At 46.0% G+C, this 27,074-nt stretch overlaps 1 protein-coding gene across 1 annotated transcript in view; it reads right to left on the bottom strand.

Annotated features, from left to right (window-relative positions):
- Nucleotides 1-27,074, bottom strand: part of SKAP1 (src kinase associated phosphoprotein 1) — a 958,799-nt gene that overhangs the window by 174,568 nt on the left and 757,157 nt on the right. The window contains exon 10 of the mRNA XM_063963151.1: nucleotides 18,878-19,027. Within this exon, the coding sequence (XP_063819221.1) occupies nucleotides 18,878-19,027 (150 nt within the window). The remainder of the gene's footprint in view (nucleotides 1-18,877; nucleotides 19,028-27,074) is intronic.

Below are 27,074 nucleotides of genomic sequence, written 5' to 3'. Positions count from 1 at the left end.
AAACGCCAACTCTTTCCTAGGCAGGCTACGCTTTGTATCACCGGTTTCCAGAATACGCACACAGCTGAAAACCTCTTACGGCAACTGAGGAAGATCATCGCGGAATGGCTTACCCCAATTGGACTCTCCTGTGGATTTGTGGCATCGGACAACGCCAGCAATATTGTGTGTGCATTAAATATGGGCAAATTCCAGCACGTCCCATGTTTTGCACATACCTTGAATTTGGTGGTGCAGAATTTTTTAAAAAACGACAGGGGCGTGCAAGAGATGCTGTCGGTGGCCAGAAGAATTGCGGGACACTTTCGGCGTACAGGCACCACGTACAGAAGACTGGAGCACCACCAAAAACTACTGAACCTGCCCTGCCATCATCTGAAGCAAGAAGTGGTAACGAGGTGGAATTCAACCCTCTATATGCTTCAGAGGTTGGAGGAGCAGCAAAAGGCCATTCAAGCCTATACAATTGAGCACGATATAGGAGGTGGAATGCACCTGTCTCAAGCGCAGTGGAGAATGATTTCAACGTTGTGCAAGGTTCTGATGCCCTTTGAACTTGCCACACGTGAAGTCAGTTCAGACACTGCCAGCCTGAGTCAGGTCATTCCCCTCATCAGGCTTTTGCAGAAGAAGCTGGAGACATTGAAGGAGGAGCTAACACGGAGCGATTCCGCTAGGCATGTGGGACTTGTGGATGGAGCCCTTAATTCGCTTAACAAGGATTCACGGGTGGTCAATCTGTTGAAATCAGAGCACTACATTTTGGCCACCGTGCTCGATCCTAGATTTAAAGCCTACCTTGGATCTCTCTTTCCGGCAGACACAAGTCTGCTGGGGTTCAAAGACCTGCTGGTGAGAAAATTGTCAAGTCAAGCGGAACGCGACCTGTCAACATCTCCTCCTTCACATTCTCCCGCAACTGGGGGTGCGAGGAAAAGGCTCAGAATTCCGAGCCCACCCGCTGGCGGTGATGCAGGGCAGTCTGGAGCGACTGCTGATGCTGACATCTGGTCCGGACTGAAGGACCTGACAACGATTACGGACATGTCGTCTACTGTCACTGCATATGATTCTCTCAACATTGAAAGAATGGTGGAGGATTATATGAGTGACCGCATCCAAGTAGGCACGTCACACAGTCCGTACTTATACTGGCAGGAAAAAGAGGCAATTTGGAGGCCCTTGCACAAACTGGCTTTATTCTACCTAAGTTGCCCTCCCACAAGTGTGTACTCCGAAAGAGTGTTTAGTGCCGCCGCTCACCTTGTCAGCAATCGGCGTACGAGGTTACATCCAGAAAATGTGGAGAAGATGATGTTCATTAAAATGAATTATAATCAATTCCTCCGCGGAGACATTGACCAGCAGCAATTGCCTCCACAAAGTACACAGGGAGCTGAGATGGTGGATTCCAGTGGGGACGAATTGATAATCTGTGAGGAGGGGGATGTACACGGTGATATATCGGAGGATGATGATGAGGTGGACATCTTGCCTCTGTAGAGCCAGTTTGTGCAAGGAGAGATTAATTGCTTCTTTTTTGGTGGGGTCCAAACCAACCCGTCATATCAGTCACAGTCGTGTGGCAGACCCTGTCACTGAAATGATGGGTTGGTTAAAGTGTGCATGTCCTGTTTATACAACATAAGGGTGGGTGGGAGGGCCCAAGGACAATTCCATCTTGCACCTCTTTTTTCTTTAATTTTTCTTTGCGTCATGTGGTTTGGGGAGTGTTTTTTGGAAGGGCCATCCTGCGTGACACTGCAGTGCCACTCCTAGATGGGCCCGGTGTTTGTGTCGGCCACTAGGGTCGCTTATCTTACTCACACAGCTACCTCATTGCGCCTCTTTTTTTCTTTGCGTCATGTGCTGATTGGGGAGGGTTTTTTGGAAGGGACATCCTGCGTGACACTGCAGTGCCACTCCTAGATGGGCCCGGTGTTTGTGTCGGCCACTAGGGTCGCTTATCTTACTCACACAGCTACCTCATTGCGCCTCTTTTTTTCTTTGCGTCATGTGCTGTTTGGGGAGGGTTTTTTGGAAGGGACATCCTGCGTGACACTGCAGTGCCACTCCTAGATGGGCCCGGTGTTTGTGTCGGCCACTAGGGTCGCTTATCTTACTCACACAGCTACCTCATTGCGCCTCTTTTTTTCTTTGCGTCATGTGCTGTTTGGGGAGGGTTTTTTGGAAGGGACATCCTGCGTGACACTGCAGTGCCACTCCTAGATGGGCCCGGTGTTTGTGTCGGCCACTAGGGTCGCTTATCTTACTCACACAGCTACCTCATTGCGCCTCTTTTTTTCTTTGCGTCATGTGCTGTTTGGGGAGGGTTTTTTGGAAGGGACATCCTGCGTGACACTGCAGTGCCACTCCTAGATGGGCCCGGTGTTTGTGTCGGCCACTAGGGTCGCTTATCTTACTCACACAGCTACCTCATTGCGCCTCTTTTTTTCTTTGCGTCATGTGCTGTTTGGGGAGGGTTTTTTGGAAGGGACATCCTGCGTGACACTGCAGTGCCACTCCTAGATGGGCCCGGTGTTTGTGTCGGCCACTAGGGTCGCTTATCTTACTCACACAGCTACCTCATTGCGCCTCTTTTTTTCTTTGCGTCATGTGCTGTTTGGGGAGGGTTTTTTGGAAGGGACATCCTGCGTGACACTGCAGTGCCACTCCTAGATGGGCCCGGTGTTTGTGTCGGCCACTAGGGTCGCTTATCTTACTCACACAGCTACCTCATTGCGCCTCTTTTTTTCTTTGCGTCATGTGCTGTTTGGGGAGGGTTTTTTGGAAGGGACATCCTGCGTGACACTGCAGTGCCACTCCTAGATGGGCCAGGTGTTTGTGTCGGCCACTAGGGTCGCTTAGCTTAGTCATCCAGCGACCTCGGTGCAAATTTTAGGACTAAAAATAATATTGTGAGGTGTGAGGTATTCAGAATAGACTGAAAATGAGTGGAAATTATGGTTTTTGAGGTTAATAATACTTTGGGATCAAAATGACCCCCAAATTCTATGATTTAAGCTGTTTTTTAGGTTTTTTGGAAAAAAACACCCGAATCCAAAACACACCCGAATCCGACAAAAAAAAATCGGTTAGGTTTTGCCAAAACGCGGTCGAACCCAAAACACGGCCGCGGAACCGAACCCAAAACCAAAACCCGAAAAATTTCCGGCGCTCATCTCTACTTTTAAACAGACCTTTTAGAAAATAAGAATTTACTTACCGATAATTCTATTTCTCGGAGTCCGTAGTGGATGCTGGGGTTCCTGAAAGGACCATGGGGAATAGCGGCTCCGCAGGAGACAGGGCACAAAAAGTAAAGCTTTAGGATCAGGTGGTGTGCACTGGCTCCTCCCCCTATGACCCTCCTCCAAGCCTCAGTTAGGATACTGTGCCCGGACGAGCGTACACAATAAGGAAGGATTTTGAATCCCGGGTAAGACTCATACCAGCCACACCAATCACACTGTACAACCTGTGATCTGAACCCAGTTAACAGTATGATAACAGCGGAGCCTCTGAAAAGATGGCTCACAACAATAATAACCCGATTTTTGTAACTATGTACAAGTATTGCAGATAATCCGCACTTGGGATGGGCGCCCAGCATCCACTACGGACTCCGAGAAATAGAATTATCGGTAAGTAAATTCTTATTTTCTCTATCGTCCTAGTGGATGCTGGGGTTCCTGAAAGGACCATGGGGATAATACCAAAGCTCCCAAACGGGCGGGAGAGTGCGGATGACTCTGCAGCACCGAATGAGAGAACTCCAGGTCCTCCTTAGCCAGGGTATCAAATTTGTAGGATTTTACCAACGTGTTTGTCCCTGACTAAATAGCCGCTTGGCAAAGTTGTAAAGCCGAGACCCCTCGGGCAGCCGCCCAAGATAAGCCCACCTTCCTTGTGGAATGGGCATTTACATATTTTGGCTGTGGCAGGCCTGCCACAGAATGTGCAAGCTGAATTGTATTACACATCCAACTAGCAATAGTCTGCTTAGAAGCAAGAGCACCCAGTTTGTTGGGTGCATACAGGATAACAGCAAGTCAGTTTTCCTGACTCCAGCCGTCCTGGAACCTATATTTACAGGGCCCTGACAACATCTAGCAACCTGGAGTCCTCCAAGTCCCTAGTAGGCGCAAGGCACCAAAATAAGCTGGGTCAGGTGAAACACTGACACCACCTTAGGGAGAGAACTGGGGACGAGTCCGCAGCTCTGCCCTGTCCAAATGGACAACCAGATATGGGCTTTTTTGAGAAAAAAACCACCAATTTGACACTCGCCTGGTCCAGGCCAGGGCCAAGAGCATGGTCACTTTTCATGTGAGATGCTTCAAATCCACAGATTTGACTGGTTTTAAACCAATGTGATTTGAGGAATCCCAGAACTACGTTGAGATCCCACAGTGCCACTGGAGGCACAAAAGGGGGTTGTATATGCAATACTCCCTTGACAAACTTCTGGACTTCAGGAACTGAAGCCACTTCTTTATGGAAGAAAATCGACAGGGCCGAAATTTGAACCTTAATGGACCCCAATTTGAGGCCCATAGACACTCCTGTTTGCAGGAAATGCAGGAATCGACCGAGTTGAAATTTCTTCGTGGGGCCTTCCTGGCCTCACACCACGCAACATATTTTTGCCACATGTGGTGATAATGTTGTGCGGTCACCTCCTTTCTGGCTTTGACCAGGGTAGGAATGACCTCTTCCGGAATGCCTTTTTCCCTTAGGATCCGGCGTTCCACCGCCATGCCGTCAAACGCAGCTGCGGTAAGTCTTGGAACAGACATGGTACTTGCTGAAACAAGTCCCTTCTTAGCGGCAGAGGCCATAAGTCCTCTGTGAGCATCTCTTGAAGTTCCGGGTACCAAGTCCTTCTTGGCCAATCCGGAGCCATGAGTATAGTTCTTACTCCTCTACGTCTTATAAGTCTCAGTACCTTAGGTATGAGAAGCAGAGGATGGAACACATACACCGACTGGTACATCCATGATGTTACCAGAACGTCCACAGCTATTGCCTGAGGGTCTCTTAACCTGGCGCAATACCTGTCCCGTTTTTTGTTCAGACGGGACGCCATCATGTCCACCTTTGGTATTTCCCAACGGTTTACAATCATGTGGAAAACTTCCCGATGAAGTTTCCACTCTGCCGGGTGGAGGTCGTGCCTGCTGAGGAAGTCTGCTTCCCAGTTTCCATTCCCGGAATGAAACACTGCTGACAGTGCTATCACATGATTTTCCGCCCAGCGAAAAGTCCTTGCAGTTTTTGCCATTGCCCTCCTGCTTCTTGTGCCGCCCTGTCTATTTACGTGGGCGACTGCCGTGATGTTTTTCCCACTGGATCAATACCGGCTGACCTTGAAGCAGAGGTCTTGCTAAGCTTAGAGTATTATAAATTTACCCTTAGCTCCAGTATATTTATGTGGAGAAAAGTCTCCAGACTTGATCACACTCCCTGGAAATTTTTTCCTTGTGTGACTGCTCCCCAGCCTCTCGGGCTGGCCTCCGTGGTCACCAGCATCCAATCCTGAATGCCGAATCTGCGGCCCTCTAGAAGATGAGCACTCTGTAACCACCACAGGAGAGACACCCTTGTCCTTGGATATAGGGTTATCCGCTGATGCATCTGAAGATGCGATCCGGACCATTTGTCCAGCAGATCCCACTGAAAAATTCTTGCGTGAAATCTGCCGAATGGAATTGCTTCGTAGGAAGTCACCATCTTTACCAGGACCCTTGTGCAATGATGCACTGATTTTAGGAGGTTCCTGACTAGCTCGGATAACTCCCTGGCTTTCTCTTCCGGGAGAAACACCTTTTTCTGGACTGTGTCCAGAATCATCCCTAGGCACAGCAGACTTGTCGTCGGGATCAGCTGCGATTTTGGAATATTTAGAATCCACCCGTGCTGTTGTAGCAGTATCCGAGATAGTGCTACTCCGATCTCCAACTGTTCCCTGGACTTTGCCCTTATCAGGAGATCGTCCAAGTAAGGGATAATTAAGACGCCTTTTCTTCGAAGAAGAATCATCATTTCGGCCATTACCTTGGTAAAGACCCGGGGTGCCGTGGACAATCCAAACGGCAGCGTCTGAAACTGATAGTGACAGTTCTGTACCACGAACCTGAGGTACCCTTAGTGAGAAGGGCAAATTTTGGACATGGAGGTAAGCATCCCTGATGTCTCGGGACACTATATAGTCCCCTTCTTCCTGGTTCGTTATCACTGCTCTGAGTGACTCCATCTTGATTTGAACCTTTGTAAGTGTTCAATTTTTTTTAGATTTAGAATAGGTCTCACCTAGCCTTCTGGCTTCAGTACCACAATATAATGTGGAATAATACCCCTTTTCTTGTTGTAGGAGGGGTAATTTGATTATCACCTGCTGGGAATACAGCTTGTGAATTGTTTCCCATACTGCCTCCTTGTCGGAGGGAGACCTTGGTAAACCAGACTTCAGGAGCCTGCGAAGGGGAAACGTCTCGACATTCCAATCTGTACCCCTGGGATACTACATGTAGGATCCAGAGGTCCTGTACGGTCCCAGCGTCATGCTGAGAGCTTGGCAGAAGCGGTGGAACGCTTCTGTTCCTGGGAATGGGCTGCCTGCTGCAGTCTTCTTCCCTTTCCTCTATCCCTGGGCAGATATGACTCTTATAGGGACGAAAGGACTGAGGCTGAAAAGACGGTGTCTTTTTCTGCAGAGATGTGACTTAGGGTAAAAACGGTGGATTTTCCAGCAGTTGCCGTGGCCACCAGGTCCGATGGACCGACCCCAAATAACTCCTCTTCCTTTATACGGCAATACACCTTTGTGCCGTTTGGAATCTGCATCACCTGACCACTGTCGTGTCCATAAACATCTTCTGGCAGATATGGACATCGCACTTACTCTTGATGCCAGAGTGCAAATATCCCTCTGTGCATCTCGCATATATAGAAAATGCATCCTTTAAATGCTCTATAGTCAATAAAATACTGTCCCTGTCAAGGGTATCAATATTTTTAGTCAGGGAATCCGACCAAGCCACCCCAGCTCTGCACATCCAGGCTGAGGCGATCGCTGGTCGCAGTATAACACCAGTATGTGTGTATATACTTTTTATGATATTTTCCAGCCTCCTGTCAGCTGGCTCCTTGAGGACGGCCCTATCTATAGACGGTACCGCCACTTGTTTTGATAAGCGTGTGAGCGCCTTATCCACCCTAAGGGGTGTTTCCCAACGCGCCCTAACTTCTGGCGGGAAAGGGTATACCGCCCATAATTTTCTATCGGGGGGAACCCACGCATCATCACACACTTCATTTAATTTATCTGATTCAGGAAAAACTACGGTAGTTTTTTCACATCCCACATAATACCCTCTTTTGTGGTACTTGTAGTATCAGAAATATGTAACACCTCCTTCATTGCCCTTAACGTGTGGCCCTAATAAGGAATACGTTTGTTTATTCACCGTCGACACTGGATTCAGTGTCCGTGTCTGTGTCTGTGTCGACCGACTAAAGTAAACGGGCGTTTTAAAAACCCCTGACGGTGTTTCTGAGACGTCTGGACCGTACTAATTGTTTGTCGGCCGTCTCATGTCGTCAACCGACCTTGCAGCGTGTTGACATTATCACGTAATTCCCTAAATAAGCCATCCATTCCGGTGTCGACTCCCTAGAGAGTGACATCACCATTACAGGCAATTGCTCCGCCTCCTCACCAACATCGTCCTCATACATGTCGACACACACGTACCGACACACAGCACACACACAGGGAATGCTCTGATAGAGGACAGGACCCACTAGCCCTTTGGAGAGACAGAGGGAGAGTTTGCCAGCACACACCAAAAACGCTATAATTATATAGGGACAACCTTATATAAGTGTTTTCCCTTATAGCATCTTTTATATATTTCTAACGCCAAATTAGTGCCCCCCCTCTCTGTTTTAACCCTGTTTCTGTAGTGCAGTGCAGGGGAGAGCCTGGGAGCCTTCCCTCCAGCCTTTCTGTGAGGGAAAATGGCGCTGTGTGCTGAGGAGATAGGCCCCGCCCCTTTTTCGGCGGGCTCGTCTCCCGCTCTTTAATGGATTCTGGCAGGGGTTAAATATCTCCAAATAGCCCCCGGAGGCTATATGTGAGGTATTTTTAGCCAAAAAAGGTTTTCATTTGCCTCCCAGGGCGCCCCCCTCCCAGCGCCCTGCACCCTCAGTGACTGCCGTGCGAAGTGTGCTGAGAGGAAATGGCGCACAGCTGCAGTGCTGTGCGCTACCTTAAGAAGACTGAGGAGTCTTCTGCCGCCGATTCTGGACCTCTTCTCGTTTCAGCATCTGCAAGGGGGCCGGCGGCGAGGCTCCGGTGACCATCCAGGCTGTACCTGTGATCGTCCCTCTGGAGCTAATGTCCAGTAGCCAAAGAAGCCAATCCATCCTGCACGCAGGTGAGTTCACTTCTTCTCCCCTAAGTCCCTCGTTGCAGTGATCCTGTTGCCAGCAGGACTCACTGTAAAATAAAAAACCTAAGCTAAACTTTTCTAAGCAGCTCTTTAGGAGAGCCACCTAGATTGCACCCTTCTCGGCCGGGCACAAAAATCTAACTGAGGCTTGGAGGAGGGTCATAGGGGGAGGAGCCAGTGCACACCACCTGATCCTAAAGCTTTACTTTTTGTGCCCTGTCTCCTGCGGAGCCGCTATTCCCCATGGTCCTTTCAGGAACCCCAGCATCCACTAGGACGATAGAGAAATATGGGGTACATCATCTGAGGGGAAAAGTCACCCCTAGAACAATGCTCTTATCTGAAATATTTCCAGTTTTACATCAATATGTACTGCATTTGTACAGACAGCTTGTTGCTCAGTTGATAAAAGATGTTCACACAATTCCCAGAGATGAGATACTGTGTATTTCAGTAATGAAAATGTTATATGGGTTAGGGACAAGCTCAGAAAGCAATGCATTTCAGGTCTCCTTCCTGGACAGCAGCCCACCTCAACTCTAATGCCTGTGGACTGCTGTCTCTTGCTAACCAGAGCAATCAATGATAATTAGGTCAGCTCTTTGTAAGATACAAATTGGGCCACATGCAGGAGGGTCAGTGCATCGGCGGCTATGCCCCCATTAGAGGAACATCTCTCTTAAATAAATCAGACTTGATAGCGGAGAATTGGGCCCGCCAGACACAAACTCATTCACATTGATTTGAAGATAAATTATTGAAAGTAGCTTCACTCACTTTCTGCATTTATGAAAACAACAAAGTGAATGTATTGGCAATACAGAGAAAACCTAGACACTCTTTGTCATATCCCCTCTCCATATCATGTTGCTTTATCTGCCTTGTTTCATAAGTCTGAAATATGGGAACTGCAATATGCACACTACACAGTTACAATTACAGATATGTGGGGGGGGGGGGGGGGGGGGGAAAGCACATAGTAGGATGGAATCATTATAGGAATTATGCACTAGTTTTAAAAGACAATGGTACAGGCAACCGTCACTCAGCGTCATCCAAAATATAATAGCACATATACAGAATTGTAAAAGTTGTCATCTCCGACGGGAAAGGACACTGATTGGCCATGGTAGTTTGAGAAGCATAACTCTTGTGCAAAGGATCTAATAAAGAATTCAACAACGGCTGTTCTAAATGAACGTCTGCTTGTTTTCCTGGTCTGATGTAAATGGCAATGTAGGAACCTGCAGGTCCCAAGTGTTCTCTCTTCTACACAAACATCCGTTCCTGTACCACTCTGTCTGGAACATGATCTCCTCTGTGCTGCTGGGAGAGATTTCTTAATGTTCCCTTCTCAAAAGTCACATGCACTGCATGGAAACACCTAGAGTTGGCCCAGCAAATAGGGGCATATGGCAGCACAATAGGTCTTAAAACTGCACACACCTGGTGCACAAATTATAATCTGCAATTGAGAGACCAATATGACACAATGATGCTACATTGCAGCATACACAAATAATACTCGCATACAAACTGTACATCATGACATTCTGACACGATACAAACATTAATTATTCACATATGCACACATTGCACCTCACTGTGGTAATGGTAAGTTTACATACTGCAATTCAGAAAGCTGAAACTGATTACAGTGCAACAGCCAGGCCAATTCAGCAGTCTGATAACAGTGCACAAGCCAAGACCATGCAGCGCTCTGTTTATATCTGGAAACACAAGACCTTTTAGTCAGGTGCTTCTTGGATTGAGTTTCTGTGTCTGAGCAGTTGCCCATAAGCCTCAGTTCACCATGTGCATTACTAGCCATCCAGCTGAATGGGGTAGAGCAGTGGTTCTCAAACTGTGTGCCGTGGCACCCTGGGGTGCGGCGGGACACTTGCAGGGGTGCCTTATATAGGTGGTCCAGGATAAATTCAAACTATTTATTGTCAATGTAATAGGCAAAACCAGTGATGGTGGCTGTCAATCATAAAATATGTGGACAAACAAAAGTAAATCCTGTCCCTCACCACACAACTGAACCTAAGAATGACATATAAACATAATTTACTTCATTTAATATTAATTTCTAAATTTCTCAATGAGAAACTTTTGGTCTAGGGGTGCCATGAAAACAATTCTGGTACTCTAGGGCGCCGTGATTCAAAAAAGATTGAGAACTACTGGTGTAGAGCATACCACCATTGTATTTTGGAATAGTGGCTATGCCTATTATGGAGTGACATCCCATTTATCTATCTGTCAGTCTGATTGATAGTCAAATCCAATTAGTGTTTGATAGATGCTAGGAGAACATTTGCAGCCTGAATGCATACTGCCAACTGGAAAGCTTGATGGGGGAAGAATAATGGTTTGGGTCTATTTTTCATGCTTTGGTCTGGGCCCCCGAGTTCTACTGAAGGGAAATCTTAATGCTAGCGCTTCCAATGATAATCTGCAGAATTTTCTGGTTCCAACTTTGTGGCAACAGGTTGGGAGAAACCCTTTCATATTTCAGCATGACAAAGACCTTGTGCACAAAACCAGATTTTTTTTGCTAATTTTGCTGTAGAAGATGATTCACCTGCACAGAGCTCTGATCAACACCTTTCAAATACCCCATCAAACACCTTTAGAATGTATTGCAATACTGACTGCAAGCCAGGCCTCATCACCCATCATCAGTGCCCAACCTCACTAATGCTCTTGTGGCTGAATGGATACAGGGCCTAATGGGCAATAGCATGTGCAGTGCAGGTGGGGCAGATATAACATGTGCAGAGAGAGTTAGATTTGGGTGGGGTGTGTTTTCAAACTGAAATCTAAATTGCAGTGTAAAAATAAAGCAGCCAGTATTTACCCTGCACAGAAACAAAATAACCCACCCAAATCTAACTCTCTTTGCCCATTAGAGAAAGTTTTTGCTTTTGCGAACAGGTCTGAATTAGGCCCACAAATCTGTAAAGTCATGCTACTAACTGTAGCGAAAAGCCATATTAACATCCATGGATTTGGAATGAGGTGTTGAACAAGCACATATGGGAGTGATGGGTTACCAACATACTTTTAACTATGTAGTGTACACTATAGCCCTCAAGCACCCCCACTGGTCCTGTTTTGAAGATTTTGTCTATGGATGCAGGTGAGATAATTACTGGCTCAGAAAAACAGATTAACTCACATGTGCCTGATTAAAGAAATCCACAAAACATGACCTGTTGGGGGTTCTTGATTACTGAAGTTGGGGACCACTGCACTATAGTATCAATGCCAAAGTATTCATATTAGGAGAGCTAGAAAATCACTTAACCAAAGTTAGTATTTTATTCCTACAGCAAAATCTAAAAGGGCATCTGTCTATTTAAACCTGCTCTGATAACACCGACTCTCATCTATAATATCTTCAACATTTTTGCCATTCGTTCAAATGTTTACTATTATTGAAAATAAAATATAAAAATTGAAAAATGAGTATGGAGAATAGGAAAACCTATTATATATTACTCAGTATTTATAACCACAATGGGGTACATTCAGAAATAATTGTGCAGAAACAGGTTGATTGAAACTAAATAGATACGAATGCTCTACATCAGGGGTGTCAAACTCAAATTCATCGGGGGCCGCATCAGCAGTTTGGTCCCCATCAAAGGGCCGGTTGTATCTGTAGGTCTATCCAAAATTTACAGCTCCACCTGCCTTATATGTGCCCAGCCATCTGCCCCCTTTTAAAGTGCCCAGCCATGTGCCCCCTTTTATAGTGCCCAGCCATGTGCCCCCTTTTATAGTGCACAGGTCCCCATTTTACACATTGCGGCAGGCACAGGTCCCCATTTTACACATTGCGGCAGGCACAGGTCCCCATTTTACACATAGCGGCAGGTACAGGTCCCCATTTTACACATTGTGGCAGGCACAGGTCCCCATTTTACACATAGCGGCAGGTACAGGTCCCCATTTTACACATTGTGGCAGGCACAGGTCCCCATTTTACACATTGTGGCAGGCACAGGTCCCCATTTTACACATAGCGGCAGGTACAGGTCCCCATTTTACACATTGTGGCAGGCACAGGTCCCCATTTTACACAATGTGGCAGGCACAGGTCCCCATTTTACACATTGTGGCAGGCACAGGTCCCCATTTTACACATTGTGGCAGGCACAGGTCCCCATTTTACACATTGTGGCAGGCACAGGTCCCCATTTTACACATTGTGGCAGGCACAGGTCCCCATTTTACACATTGTGGCAGGCACAGGTCCCCATTTTACACATTGTGGCAGGCACAGGTCCCCATTTTACACATTGTGGCAGGCACAGGTTCCCATTTTACACATTGTGGCAGGCACAGGTCCCCATTTTACACATTGTGGCAGGCACAGGTCCCCATTTTACACATTGTGGCAGGCACAGGTCCCCATTTTACACATTGTGGCAGGCACAGGTCCCCATTTTACACATTGCGGCAGGTGGTGGAAGGAGGGAGAGAGAGAGAAAGAGAGGAAGGGAGAGGGGCTGACTTACATTTGAAGCGGTTCTCGCCGCTCTTCAGCCGCCTCTCCCTCCTCGTCTGCGCGGCTCCCTTCTCCCTCCTCCGACGGGGTTTCGTTGAATGACGCGTTTGCGCCGTGACGTCACGACGCAATCGCGTCATTCCGCGAAACCCCGCCCCCCCCGAGCTGGGCACTCGGGAGAAGGGGGTTTCATAGCGGCGGCACCGCGGGCCATCAGACGAGGTCTGGCGGGCCGGATTTGGCCCGCGGGCCTTGTCTTTGACACCCCTGCTCTACATTTATAAACACTACACTGACAATTTTCAATAAAAATCCAGGAAATGGAATCTTTCTTATGTAATGTCCTCGCATTGATCTCTTTCATTGTTCTTGAACCTCAGTTCAATTCGCAATCATTCCATGGTATACTTATTTCACATATTATTTTTCACACTTATATTACTCTTTTTCTACTGACAATAGTAGGGTGTTCTACAGATTCTACTGAGATATTGTGGTAATGCTTTCTACTGAGTATAGCAGGGTGTTCTACAGCTTGTGGTATTGTGTTCTATTGAGTATAGGAGGGTGTTCTACAGCTTATAGTAATGTGTTCTACTGAGTATAGTAGGGTGTTCTACAAACAGTGGTGCCGAGAGGGCGAGGTACATTTTACCCAGGTCAGGGCCTGTTGGAGCTACCTGGGTCCCGCTCTCCACCGCCTCCGTTGTAGAGAATGCCTAAGCAGCTCTTGGGTGCAGGGAGAGGGGGGAGTGACTGCCTCTGTAGCAGCTCCTCTCCCCAGGCCGGCACACACACTGATTGTGTGCTGTGCTGGGGAGAGAGGCAGCTGCAGAGGCAGTCACTCCTCTCTCTCCCTGCATGATATGCTGGGGGGTTGGGAAATGTTCGCACCATCCTCCAGCAGCTGGCGCCCATCAGCCACCATGCCGGCAGCCCCCCGCTTTGTGGCTGCACAAATACTACATTTATTTTTTCAAATTTACTATGGATGAGGGTTGGCCACACCTCCCTGCATTGGCTATGCCCCCTTCTATTACTTGGGCAATATATTCTACTGAGTATAGTCAGGGCTGTCTTTTCGTATGGGCTCAATGGGCTCTTGCCCAAGGGCCCCAGGAGTCTAAGGGCCCTAAGCTGATAGCTGAGGGTCCCCTCTTTCCAGGGGTACCAGATTTTTGAAAATCGGCCCTGGGGAACCGGAGATATCTGACTTCGAAGCAGTGGTCCCCATCCAAGACCGTTAATTGCTCTTCCCAGCCAGATATCTTGGGTTCTGTCTGACTTAGAGTTTTTTTGAGAGCATTCTCCAAAAGATGGGACTCCCCCCATTCAGTGAACACTGGCAGCTTGTCTCTACTATGCCAAGAACCGGAGATATAAGCCTTCAAGAAGCTGGACCCTGTTCCAGCTCCACACATCTGGTTTGCAATTTTATATTTTTGCAGGTGGATTGCTCTGGCTCCTGAACTCTGATCCCCAGAACCTCCTGAAAGGTAGGACTCTCTAGTTTTTTATCACATTCAAAGTTAAGAAATCTTTTTCCAGGAACTGGAGATATCTGCAATCAACCAAGCTGCCCTCCCACTGGAACATGATGAATATTAAGTCCACTCCACTATCCACCCCTACACTGCGTATTACACACCCTCTACCAACCTGGAAGTTATGTACCGGAGCCCCTTCATTCAACCCAATGCCTCTTCTACCGTTTAGTGTTCTCCCTCCCACCCCATCTTACACCATCTGTGCAGTAAAGGAGTAATTAGCAGAAATTACTGCTCCAGGTCCTACTTACTGAGTGGCAGATAGAACACCCCCTACCGCCCATGGGACATCAAAGCTGCTGCTGATAGCACCCCCCACCCCTACCGCTGGAGGATGGGTAGGGGGCCCAGTGCATTACTGTGCCCAGGGGCCTACACTGCTGTTAAGACGGCCCTGAGTATAGTAGGGTATTCTTAGTTTGCTGTAATGTGTTCTACTGAGTATAGCAGGGTGTTCTACAGAGTGTGGTAGGGGTTCTACTGTATTCCCTACTTGAAAATAGGGAGTTCTACTGAGTATAATGTTCTACTGATTGTGGGCGGTATCATGTCCTATTGTATTAAGCACCTTATGCATGCAGCCCCACTGTTAAACGGTGACCAGCTACTGCTGGCACCAAACAACAAAATAGAAGAGCCTAAGCTGTAGGTGTGGTATGGGGAAAGAGGGACCCAGTGCATCCTGGAAGGCTTAAAGTGTTGCTGTTCGGTGCCTGAATCCTGTTCTCCACCAAGCATATCCCAAGGCATCGACTGGCTACAATTTACAAATGTAATACTGGAATCTAAATGAGTAATGATGACTTCTCCCCAGTTACTAATCACATCAATGGTTTGGCTAAAGTGCCACATCTTCCTGAGAATAAATACAATAAAGTGCCACATTGTAATTATACTACTGTATGTTCACTTCCAGCCTGTAGATTATTTGCTGAACTAATGAGCACTATACGCATCCTTCGCTGTCTATTCTCCATAATTTTTTTTTATAATTCTTCAAGGTTATCATCTCCTGTTATAAAGTATTTTTTTCTCTTTGGCCCAAAACAATTCAGATACAAGTGTGCAGATACTGACCTCTATACTACTTTGGGGTGTATTCAATTGCAGACGGAAACTGTCGTCTTGTCGGAAAGACGGCAGTTTCCGACTTTTTAGGTCGGAAGGTGTTCTGGCCTATTCAATCCTCCCTCCTTTTTTCTGACATGCCGGGAAAACTGACTTGTCGGAAAACATGTGGATTGGCGAAATAGCCGCAGATCCACGTGTTTTGTCGGAAACGCTGCCAAATCCGACAGGTTTTAGCCCCGTTTCCGACAATGTCAATCCGACTTTAAAAAAAAGAGTCTGGTTGGCATTGTCGGGAACGGCCAAATCCGACACTCATTCAATACTGAGATGTCGGATCCTTTCCATCAGAAAGGATCAGACATCTATTGAATTATTAACTTTGTGCATTACTTTATAATGCCCTAAGCATGTAATACTCCATTTATTGTTCAGCTGGCTCCACAAGAATCACTGTTCCATAGTTCTGAGGCCCTAGTATCATTGTGCCATAGACAGACTGGTACTAGAGGAAAATGAGGACATTGGGCCTAATTCAGACCTGATCGCTAAGGTGCGTTTTATGCATCCCTGCGATCAGGTAGTCACCGCCTACAGGGGGAGGGGGAAATCGCTGGGGAAGGGGAAATCGTAGTGCAGGGGTGCGATCGCATGTGCAGGAGAACTGCACAAACAGAAGTTTGTGCAGTCTCTGCACTGCCCAGGACTTACTCTTCCAGGGCGATGATCGGGGCTGGAGCTGACGTCAGAAACCCTCCCTCCAAATGCCTGGTCCCTCCAAATGCCTGGTCCCTCCTGCGTTTCTCTGGACAATCCTTAAAAACGGTCAGTTGCCACCCAAACGGCCTCTTCCTGTCATTCACCTTGCAATCGCCCGTGCAATCGCTTTTCTCGCACCATCCCGTCGCTGCTCGCCAATCCCCGTCACTGAGGACCGATGCGCCTGCGCAGTTCAGACCTGATCGCAGGCTGTACTAAAACACAGCCTAGCGATCAGGCCTGAATTAGGCCCATTATCTATAAACTCTGACTTTTGTGTGCACTTAGCTACTACAGCACTGAGTAAAGCTGTCTATGACTTGTGCTGTGTCCACTGAGTGTAGTATTGGTCAGCTAACGAAATTGGTGCTCAGCCCTTTTTTTAAACTGGAATTTTAAGTGTCAGTGTTCTACTGTTCTGAGAACTCAAAAAGGTGGTCTGCACTGACATCTATTACATACTTGACAATCAGGACATTGTAAAAACAAGTTCTGGGCCACCCAATTTAGTTCAGACCTCTGCCTGCTTTTCTTCCCATGTATCAACTCTATCCTTGTAAATCTGAATTATACCTCTACTGCTCAACTATCTTTTTACGTTTTTGGAGACGTCTTAGCCCTATTGTATCCCAGTTATATTTTCTTTGGAAATGATTGTTTACATGCAGTGATGCAATAAAAAATAAACTGAAGACGCATTTAAAAAGATTAAATAAATAAAATAAAAGGAAGAACTGTGGAGAAAACAATACTAATTTTCTCAACATATCAGTGGGTCTGATGCAGGTTCTGGTTTTTGTAGGCACCTACTCCCTCCCCAGTGACCAGGTAAGGTGAAGTTTGAGGAGAGAGTCTTCCTGGCATTGTGCTAAGTGATACTACCCCCTCCAAATGGAGCAGGCCAGTAAAAAGTATCCCAGTCCTGCTGTGCATCTCCCAGAGGGCTTCAAAGTGATCCGTCTCACTTTCTTGCTGTCTTACGGGAAGTCTCTCCGGAGAGAAGGTTTTTTTTTTCTTTGCTGTAATCGCAGACAGTCTCTGTGCTCATCCACATTTATAGCCATTAATGGCTTCAGTCTTCTAGCTGTATTCCAGCTCATCTACAAGACGACAGGAGGGCTCAAAAGGTCTCGAGCACAGAAAGAAGGTCAGCTCTGATAGATTAATATACTAAGATAGGAATCCGTCTTACATTTGGTCTTTGTGTAGTGCATGCAATCACATCAGAAAGCAGTTGATTAGAATCACATCACCGAATGACTTTTTACTGCAATATTTATTTCATTGTGCATTCCGGTTACAATATATAATATGACAGTAATCCCAAGGCTGGGTCTTACTTCTCAACTTCTCAGTTGGCACAGGTGGATCACAATCACAAATTATATTTAAAAATAATTTGTTTGGTATTACAGACTGAAGAGAGCTATTCCCCAAAATTCCTGAAGCAGATCTGGTGTACCAGCCCCCAAATTTTACTAAATGATAACTGAATTAAAAGATGACTAAATAAGCCACATCTCAGCAGGATGCCTTTATTTCACTACACTGCTCATTTCCAGCACCCTCTGCAAGGTTAGGCACAGATCTTTTAATCATGGTGTGCTGTAAACAACATTATAGCCACCTGATCTCTAAATGTTTAATTTGTCTCATCACCATCACTTTACCTACTCCTGTCCCTTCACACCTTATCATATGTGCACTTATTGCTCCACATGCAATCAAATTTACTAAGCTATTAGTAAGCTGTACAACATTTCAGAATATGTTGATGTTTTTTAAACAAATGATCCCTACTTTATCTGTCAAGGCACAACTATATATATATATACACACACACACACACACACACACACACACACACACACACACACACACACATATATATTCTACAGAGAGTGACTCTGGACATCCTGAAATGGTGGCATCACAAACATAGCTGATGTTTGTGCTCACAGATCAATCCCCTCCTCCTTTCCCCACACCTCCTCCTCTTGCACAAAGTTGGCTCTGGCAGTCAGGGCAGGAGGCACCAACCAGTTGTGGTGGAAAGATCAGCAGTGCAGAAACTAGAAGCATGCAGCACAGCTGTGCACGGACTTTGAACAGTGAAAAAGTGGACGGCGCTACAGAGAAATCTCGCAGGAGCTGGGTTTTAATGTAGCAATTTGATTCAATTTTCCAGTCTATAAAATTACCCATCACCGCTCCTTGCTGTCTAACAGACACCTTCACTCTTAATTTAACAATCTGATCCAATTCTGCCAGGGAAATTGGAAAAATTTATCACCTGTGAAATTTTATTTTTCCTCCGTTGTATCTGTTTTTGTAAAACTTCATTAACGACGATGACTTGCTGAGGAAATAATGTTGTTTTTTTGTGCTACTTGGGACACGAGAAATAGCCCCAGCAGAGACTATATGCTCATTAGCATAATAAAACAAAGAGCCATACCATGAGTAAAAAGAATAACCTATAGCTGGGAACAAGACTGCAACGTGTGATATGAATGTTGCCCTCTTACCTGGAACCACCTCATAGATATCATCGTCTTCTATAGGGTTAACTGCACTGTCCAAAGTTGTGGGACGTAACCTAGGAGAGGTGTTCAAACTGTCCACATCGTCATAAGACTCCTCATTATCTTCGTATGGTATAAACGATGAAACAATATCTGTGAAAAATTAGAACTAAAGTGTTAATAAAGAGTGTCAATAACAGGTGTCATAGACTGCACTTTGAATATTAGTCTTAAAGTAAAACCTCTACAAAATACCTGTCAGCAAAAAATGTGCTCATACCCTAACAACTTACTGACCTTCATCACACAATAACAAATGCACAGGAAAACCAACATGTGGTGTTTGTCATATGCACTGTATGGAATGTTTTATACAGAAATACATCTTAGATTTTATTTCAGGATGGGGTTAGTCTGCTTTTATCATGTATACAGCAGCTCTATTTATGCCATGCAACGATGTATGTACTAATACAACTAATTTTACTGGTGTAGAGACTTGCAGAGAATTGGGGTCCCTTGAAGACAAACTGCAAGCTTAAATGTTTTGAACAAAATATAAACAAATCCCCATGCTTTTATTTATTAGACACACAGATTTGCAGTTAGTGCCGATAGCAAAACTCTTTCTGCTTTGTATACATAAATGGCATTATATATGTACAATATGGGCAAGACGAGCACAGGCATATTTATTTTCATTTGGATTCAAAAGCCTGTCTCTTTTACAAAAGTAACTAATTGTCACCAAAAAATTAACTACTATGACATTTGTACATATTCCCCCCCCTAGTATACTTCTCCCTCATTTTTGTTTCAACATGAATGACATTAAGGGGACATCTGGATCTTTTTACTTTTATTATTTGAAGTTTACTTTTTACGTATTACTTTATATGTGCTAATTTTAAACTGAATGGACTCAAATGATTGAGAATGTAATAGTTTGTGCTAGAATTTACTAGAGATGAGCGGGTTCGGTTCTCAGAGATCCGAACCCCCCCCAAACTTCACCTATTTTACACGGTTCCGAGGCAGCCTTGGATCTTTCCGCCTTGCTCGGTTAACCCGAACGTCATCATCCCGCTGTCGGATTCACGCGAGATTCGTATTCTATATAAAGAGCCGTGCGTCGCCGCCATTTTCACTCGTGCATTGGAGATTGAACGGAGAGGACGTGGCTGCGTTCTCTCCCTGAAAAGCTCCGTAATCTGTGCTCAGTGTGCTGCAAATATCTGTGCTCAGTGTGCTGAAAATATCTACGTTCTCTGCCTGAAAACGCTCCATATCTGTGCTGTGTGTTGCAAATATCTGTGCTCAGCTCTGTGTCAAGTATACTATCTCTGTGCTGCATTATTGTGAGCAGTATATAGTAGGACAGTGCAGCATTTTGGTGACCAGCAGTATACATATATAGTACAGTACAGTAGGCCATTGCTGTATCTTGCAGCTCTGTGTCAAGTATACTATCTCTGTGTTGCATTATTGTGAGCAGTATATAGTAGGACAGTGCAGCATTTTGGTGACCAGCAGTATACATATATAGTACAGTAGGCCATTGCTGTATCTTGCAGCTCTGTGTCAAGTATACTATCTCTGTGTTGCATTATTGTGAGCAGTATATAGTAGGACAGTGCAGCATTTTGGTGACCAGCAGTATACATATATAGTACAGTACAGTAGGCCATTGCTGTATCTTGCAGCTCTGTGTCAAGTATACTATCTCTGTGCTGCATTATTGTGAGCAGTATATAGTAGGACAGTGCAGCATTTTGGTGACCAGCAGTATACATATATAGTACAGTAGGCCATTGCTGTATCTTGCAGCTCTGTGTCAAGTATACTATCTCTGTGTTGCATTATTGTGAGCAGTATATAGTAGGACAGTGCAGCATTTTGGTGATCAGCAGTATACATATAGTACAGTACAGTAGGCCATTGCTGTATTTTGCAGATCTGTGTCACTTCTAGTATCCTGATCAGTGCTCAATATCTACTGATTTGTTGTGACCAGTATGTATACTGTACTGTACGACGTGTGTTATACACCTGGTGATTTTATACATCCTGTAATCTGTACTGAGCGATGTGTGAGATACACCTGGGGATTATACACCCTATATACTGTACTGTGTGATGTGTGAGATACACCTGGGGATTATACACCCTATATTATTATTATTATCCTTTATTTATATAGCGCCACAAGGGTTCCGCAGCGCCCAATTACAGAGTACATAAATAATCAAACAGAAAAACAGCAATTTACAGTTGATGACAGTATAGGACAAGTACAGGGTAAATAAACATAGTTACATCAGCAGATGACACTGGAATATGTATCAGGTGGCAGAAGACTGCTGGATGTGGTACAGTTGAAGATTATTAAAGTAAGACGAAGGATAAGCACATGAGGGAAGAGGGCCCTGCTCATGAGAGCTTACAATCTAAAGGGGAGGGGTAGACAGACATGGGTGACACAGATGGGGTACATAGAGAACGTGGAACAGAGGGTTAGGATGAGATTTGGCTGGGTTTGGTGAAGAAGTGGACCCCAAGAAGGCACAGTCAATACTTAACATTGCAACATTTTACTGGGCTATGCAGGAGAAAATTAAAAATAGGGGAAAATAAAAATAAAAGAATCGATAACTTCTACAGCTTTCAAAAAGGTCAATGGAAGCTGAAATAATGGACAACTACCTCATGGAAGCCAGATACAGTATACCAAACAGTACTTAGCAGAGTTAGGAATGAGTGCTTATGAAATACAGTAACATTTTGTCATAATATTTCAGAAACTGCATGGCTGGTCTCTTGAACTCTTTTGCTCTAATACACCACCTGCTTTAGGATTTATATTCAAAAACATTATGGGGTATATGCAATTGCGGTCGAATTCCCGAAATTGTCGAATTTCGGGTCATTTTCGACCAAAAAAAAAAAATCGCCTATGCAATTCAGTGCTTTCCGACCAAAAAACGGACTTTCAAAATTCGACTTTTTGAAATTCGACTTTTTGCAAATTCGACTTTTCTGCAATGATACAAGTGCTGCAATTCGACCAAAGCATATTCAATTCAAGTTTGGAAATTCGACAGCAGTGCTTTTAGACAGCAAATTCGTCATTTTCAATCCGCCACACTTTGGAGGGTGAAAACAAATAAAAAAATTTTAAACATGTTTTTTTTTGTGTTTTTTTTGGGGGGAATAGCAGATCTATTTATATTAGAAGGGATTAGGTACTTTTTTTTTTTTTTTTTTGGAGGCACAAATATTATTTATATATTTTTTAAAATATTTTTTTTTATTTTTTTATGCTGGAACGGTGAAATCATAAAAAAAAATGGCGTGGGGTCCCCCCTCCAAAGCATAACCAGCCTCGGGCTCTTCGAGCTGGTCCTGGTTCTAAAAATGCGGGGAAAAAATTGACAGGGGATCCCCCGTATTTTTAAAACCAGCACCGGGCTCTGCGCCTGGTGCTGGTGCCAAAAATACGGGGGACAAAAAGAGTAGGGGTCCCCCGTATTTTTAACACCAGCATCGGGCTCCACTAGCTGGACAGATAATGCCACAGCCGGGGGTCACTTTTATGCCGTGCCCTGCGGCCGTGGCATTAAATATCCAACTAGTCACCCCTGGCCGGGGTACCCTGGGGGAGTGGGGACCCCTTCAATCAAGGGGTCCCCCCCCCAGCCACCCAAGGGCCAGGGGTGAAGCCCGAGGCTGTCCCCCCCCATCCAATGGGCTGCGGATGGGGGGGCTGATAGCCTTTTGTGATAATAAAAAGATATTGTTTTTTCCAGTAGTACTACAAGTCCCAGCAAGCCTCCCCGCAAGCTGGTACTTGGAGAACCACAAGTACCAGCATGCGGGAGAAAAACGGGCCCGGTGGTACCTGTAGCACTACTGGGAAAAAAATACCCAAATAAAAACAGGACACACACACCGTCGACAGTAAAACTTTATTTCATACGTCGACACACACATACTTACCTATGTTCACACGCCGACATCGGTCCTCTTCTCCATGTAGAATCCACGGATACCTGAAAAGAAAAGATCAATATACTCACCTCAGCCATGGTCCAGAGATAAATCCACGTACTTGGCAAAAAAACAAACCGAACACCCGCTCCATGCCGGACTGAAAGGGGTCCCATGCTGACACATGGGACACCTTTCCACGAATGAGACCTGTCAGTGACAGCTGTCACAGAAAGGTCTCTAAGCCAAAGGTCTCTAAACCTGATTGGCTGTGCGCTGTCTGTACTGTGACAGCACATCGCAAAGCCGCTCCATTACTTTCAATGGTGGGAACTTAGCGGCTAGCGGTAAGGTCACCCGCCGGTCAGCGGCTGACCGGCGGGTGACCCCACCGCTACCCGCAAAGTTCCCACCATTGAAAGTAATGGAGCGGCTTTGCGATGTGCTGTCACAGTACAGACAGCGCACAGCCAATCAGGTGAGCGCCACGGAAGTAGTGCTTCCTGATTGGCTGAAGGGACGTCAGTGACAGGAGTCACGTGATGTCCCGGCATTCGGGAGAAAGGGGTCTGATGTGAAAGCATTGGACCCCTTTCTAGTCCGGTATGGAGCGGGTTTTTGCGTGTTTTTTTTTTTAAACAAGTACGTGGATTTTACTCTCTGGACGTGGATTTATCTCTGGACGCTGGAAGGTGAGTATAATTTTTTCACAGGTACCCTCGGATCGTCGGAGACCGTGGCAGTCGGCGTGTCAACATAGGTAAGTATGTGTGTGTCGGTAGTGTGTAATAATAAGAATTTACTTACCGATAATTCTATTTCTCGGAGTCCGTAGTGGATGCTGGGGTTCCTGAAAGGACCATGGGGAATAGCGGCTCCGCAGGAGACAGGGCACAAAAAAGTAAAGCTTTTACCAGATCAGGTGGTGTGCACTGGCTCCTCCCCCCATGACCCTCCTCCAGACTCCAGTTAGGTACTGTGCCCGGACGAGCGTACACAATAAGGGAGGCAATTTGAATCCCGGGTAAGACTCATACCAGCCACACCAATCACACCGTACAACTTGTGATCTAAACCCAGTTAACAGTATGATAACAGAAAGAGCCTCTTAAAGATGGCTCCTTAACAATATAACCCGAATTTGTTAACAATAACTATGTACAGTATTGCAGATAATCCGCACTTGGGATGGGCGCCCAGCATCCACTACGGACTCCGAGAAATAGAATTATCGGTAAGTAAATTCTTATTTTCTCTATCGTCCTAAGTGGATGCTGGGGTTCCTGAAAGGACCATGGGGATTATACCAAAGCTCCCAAACGGGCGGGAGAGTGCGGATGACTCTGCAGCACCGAATGAGAGAATTCCAAGTCCTCTTTTGCCAGGGTATCAAATTTGTAGAATTTTACAAACGTGTTTTCCCCCGACCACGTAGCTGCTCGACAGAATTGTAATGCCGAGACCCCTCGGGCAGCCGCCCAAGATGAGCCCACCTTCCTTGTGGAATGGGCCTTAACAGATTTAGGCTGTGGCAGGCCTGCCACAGAATGAGCAAGTTGAATTGTGTTACAAATCCAACGAGCAATCGTCTGCTTAGAAGCAGGGGCACCCAACTTGTTGGGTGCATATAGTATCAACAGCGAGTCAGATTTTCTGACTTCAGCCGTCCTTGAAATGTATATTTTTAAGGCTCTGACAACGTCCAACAACTTGGAGTCCTCCAAGTCGCCAGTGGCCGCAGGCACCACAATAGGTTGGTTCAGGTGAAACGCTGATACCACCTTAGGGAGAAAATGCGGACGAGTCCTCAGTTCTGCCCTATCCGAATGGAAGATTAGATAAGGGCTTTTATAAGATAAAGCCGCCAATTCAGATACTCTCCTGGCGGAAGCCAGGGCCAGTAACATAGTCACTTTCCATGTGAGATATTTAAAATCCACCTTTTTCAATGGTTCAAACCAATGGGATTTGAGGAAATCTAAAACTACATTTAGATCCCACGGTGCCACCGGAGGCACCACAGGAGGCTGTATATGCAGTACTCCTTTAACAAAAGTCTGTACCTCAGGAACTGAGGCCAATTCTTTTTGGAAGAATATTGACAGGGCCGAAATTTGAACCTTAATAGATCTCAATTTGAGACCCATAGACAATCCTGATTGTAGGAAATGTAGGAAACGACCCAGTTGAAATTCCTCCGTCGGAACACTCCGATCCTCGCACCACGCGACATATTTTCGCCAAATGCGGTGATAATGTTTCGCGGTGACTTCCTTCCTTGCCTTAATCAAGGTAGGAATGACTTCTTCTGGAATGCCTTTCCCTTTTAGGATCTGGCGTTCAACCGCCATGCCGTCAAACGCAGCCGCGGTAAGTCTTGAAAAAGACAGGGACCCTGTTGTAGCAGGTCCCTTCTCAGAAGTAGAGGGCACGGGTCGTCCGTGACCAACTCTTGAAGTTCCGGGTACCAAGTCCTTCTTGGCCAATCCGGAGCCACTAGTATTGTTCTTACTCCTCCTCACCGTATAATCTTCAATACCTTTGGTATGAGAGGCAGAGGAGGAAACACATATACTGATTTGTACACCCAAGGTGTTACCAGTGCGTCCACAGCTATTGCCTGTGGATCTCTTGACCTGGCGCAATACTTGTCCAGTTTCTTGTTGAGGCGAGACGCCATCATGTCTACCATTGGTCTTTCCCAACAGTTTATTAGCATGTGGAAGACTTCTGGATGAAGACCCCCCTCTCCCGGGTGAATATCGTGTCTGCTGAGGAAGTCTGCTTCCCAGTTGTCCACGCCCGGGAAGAACACTGCTGATAGTGCTATTACGTGATTCTCCGCCCAGCGAAGAATCTTGGCAGCTTCTGCCATTGCACTCCTGCTTCTTGTGCCGCCCTGTCTGTTTACATGGGCGACCGCCGTGATGTTGTCCGACTGAATCAACACCGGTTTTCCTTGCAGGAGTGGTTCCGCCTGGCTTAGAGCATTTTAGATTGCTCTTAGTACCAGAATGTTTATGTGAAGAGACTTTTCCAGGTTCGTCCATACCCCCTGGAAGTTTCTTCCTTGTGTGACTGCTCCCCAACCTCTCAGGCTGGCGTCCGTGGTCACCAGGATCAAATCCTGTATGCCGAATCTGCGGCCCTCCAATAGATGAGCCTTTTGCAACCACCACAGAAGATATACCCTTGTCCTTGGCGACAGGGTTATTCGCAGGTGCATCTGAGGATGCGACCCTGACCATTTGTCCAACAGATCCCTTTGGAAAATTCTTGCATGGAATCTGCCGAATGGAATTGCTTCGTAAAAAGCCACCATTTTTCCCAGGACTCTTGTGCATTGATGTACAGACACCTTTCCTGGTTTTAGGAGGTTCCTGACAGGTCGGATAACTCCTTGGCTTTTTCCTCGGGAAGAAAAACCTTTTTCTGAACCGTGTCCAGAATCATCCCTAGGAACAGCAGACGTATCGTCGGAAAACAGCTGCGATTCTTGGAATATTTAGAATCCAGTCGTGCCGTCGAAGAACTACTTTAGATAGTGCTCTTCCGACCTCCAACTGTTCTCTGGAACTTGCCCTTTTTAGGTCGTGCAAGTAAGGGATAATTTAGATGCCTTTTTTCTTTGAAGAAACATCTTTTCGGCCATTACCTTGGTAAAAAGGCCCGGGGTGCCGTGGATAATTCAAACGGCATCGTCTGAAACTGATATTGACAGTTCTGTACCACGAACCAGAGGTACCCTTGATGAGAAGGACAAAATTTGGACATGGAGGTAATCCTTGATGTCCAGGGACATCATATAGTCCCCTTTTTTCCGGTTCGCTATCACTGCTCTGAGTGACTTTATCTCGATTTGAACCTTTTATGTAAGTGTTCAAAACATTTTAGATTTAGACTATGTGTCACCAAGCCGTCTGGCTTCAGTACCACAATATAGTGTGGAAAAATAATACCCTTTTCCTTGTCGTAGGAGGGGTACTTTGATTATCACCTGCTGGATATACAGCTTGTGAATTGTTTCCAATGCTGCCTCCCTGTCGGAGGGAGCCGTTGGTAAAGCAGACTTCAGGAACCTGCGAGGAGAAGATGTCTCGACTCTCCAATCTTTACCCCTGGGATAATACTCGTACGATCTAGGGGTCAACTTGCGAGTGATCCCACTGCGCCCTGAGACTCTTGAGACTACCCCCCCACCTTGAGTCCGCTT

Source organism: Pseudophryne corroboree, chromosome 3 (genome assembly GCF_028390025.1).
Source record: "Pseudophryne corroboree isolate aPseCor3 chromosome 3, aPseCor3.hap2, whole genome shotgun sequence".
Classification (NCBI taxonomy): Eukaryota; Metazoa; Chordata; class Amphibia; order Anura; family Myobatrachidae; genus Pseudophryne; species Pseudophryne corroboree.
This window is presented reverse-complemented; position numbering and strand designations above follow the sequence as displayed.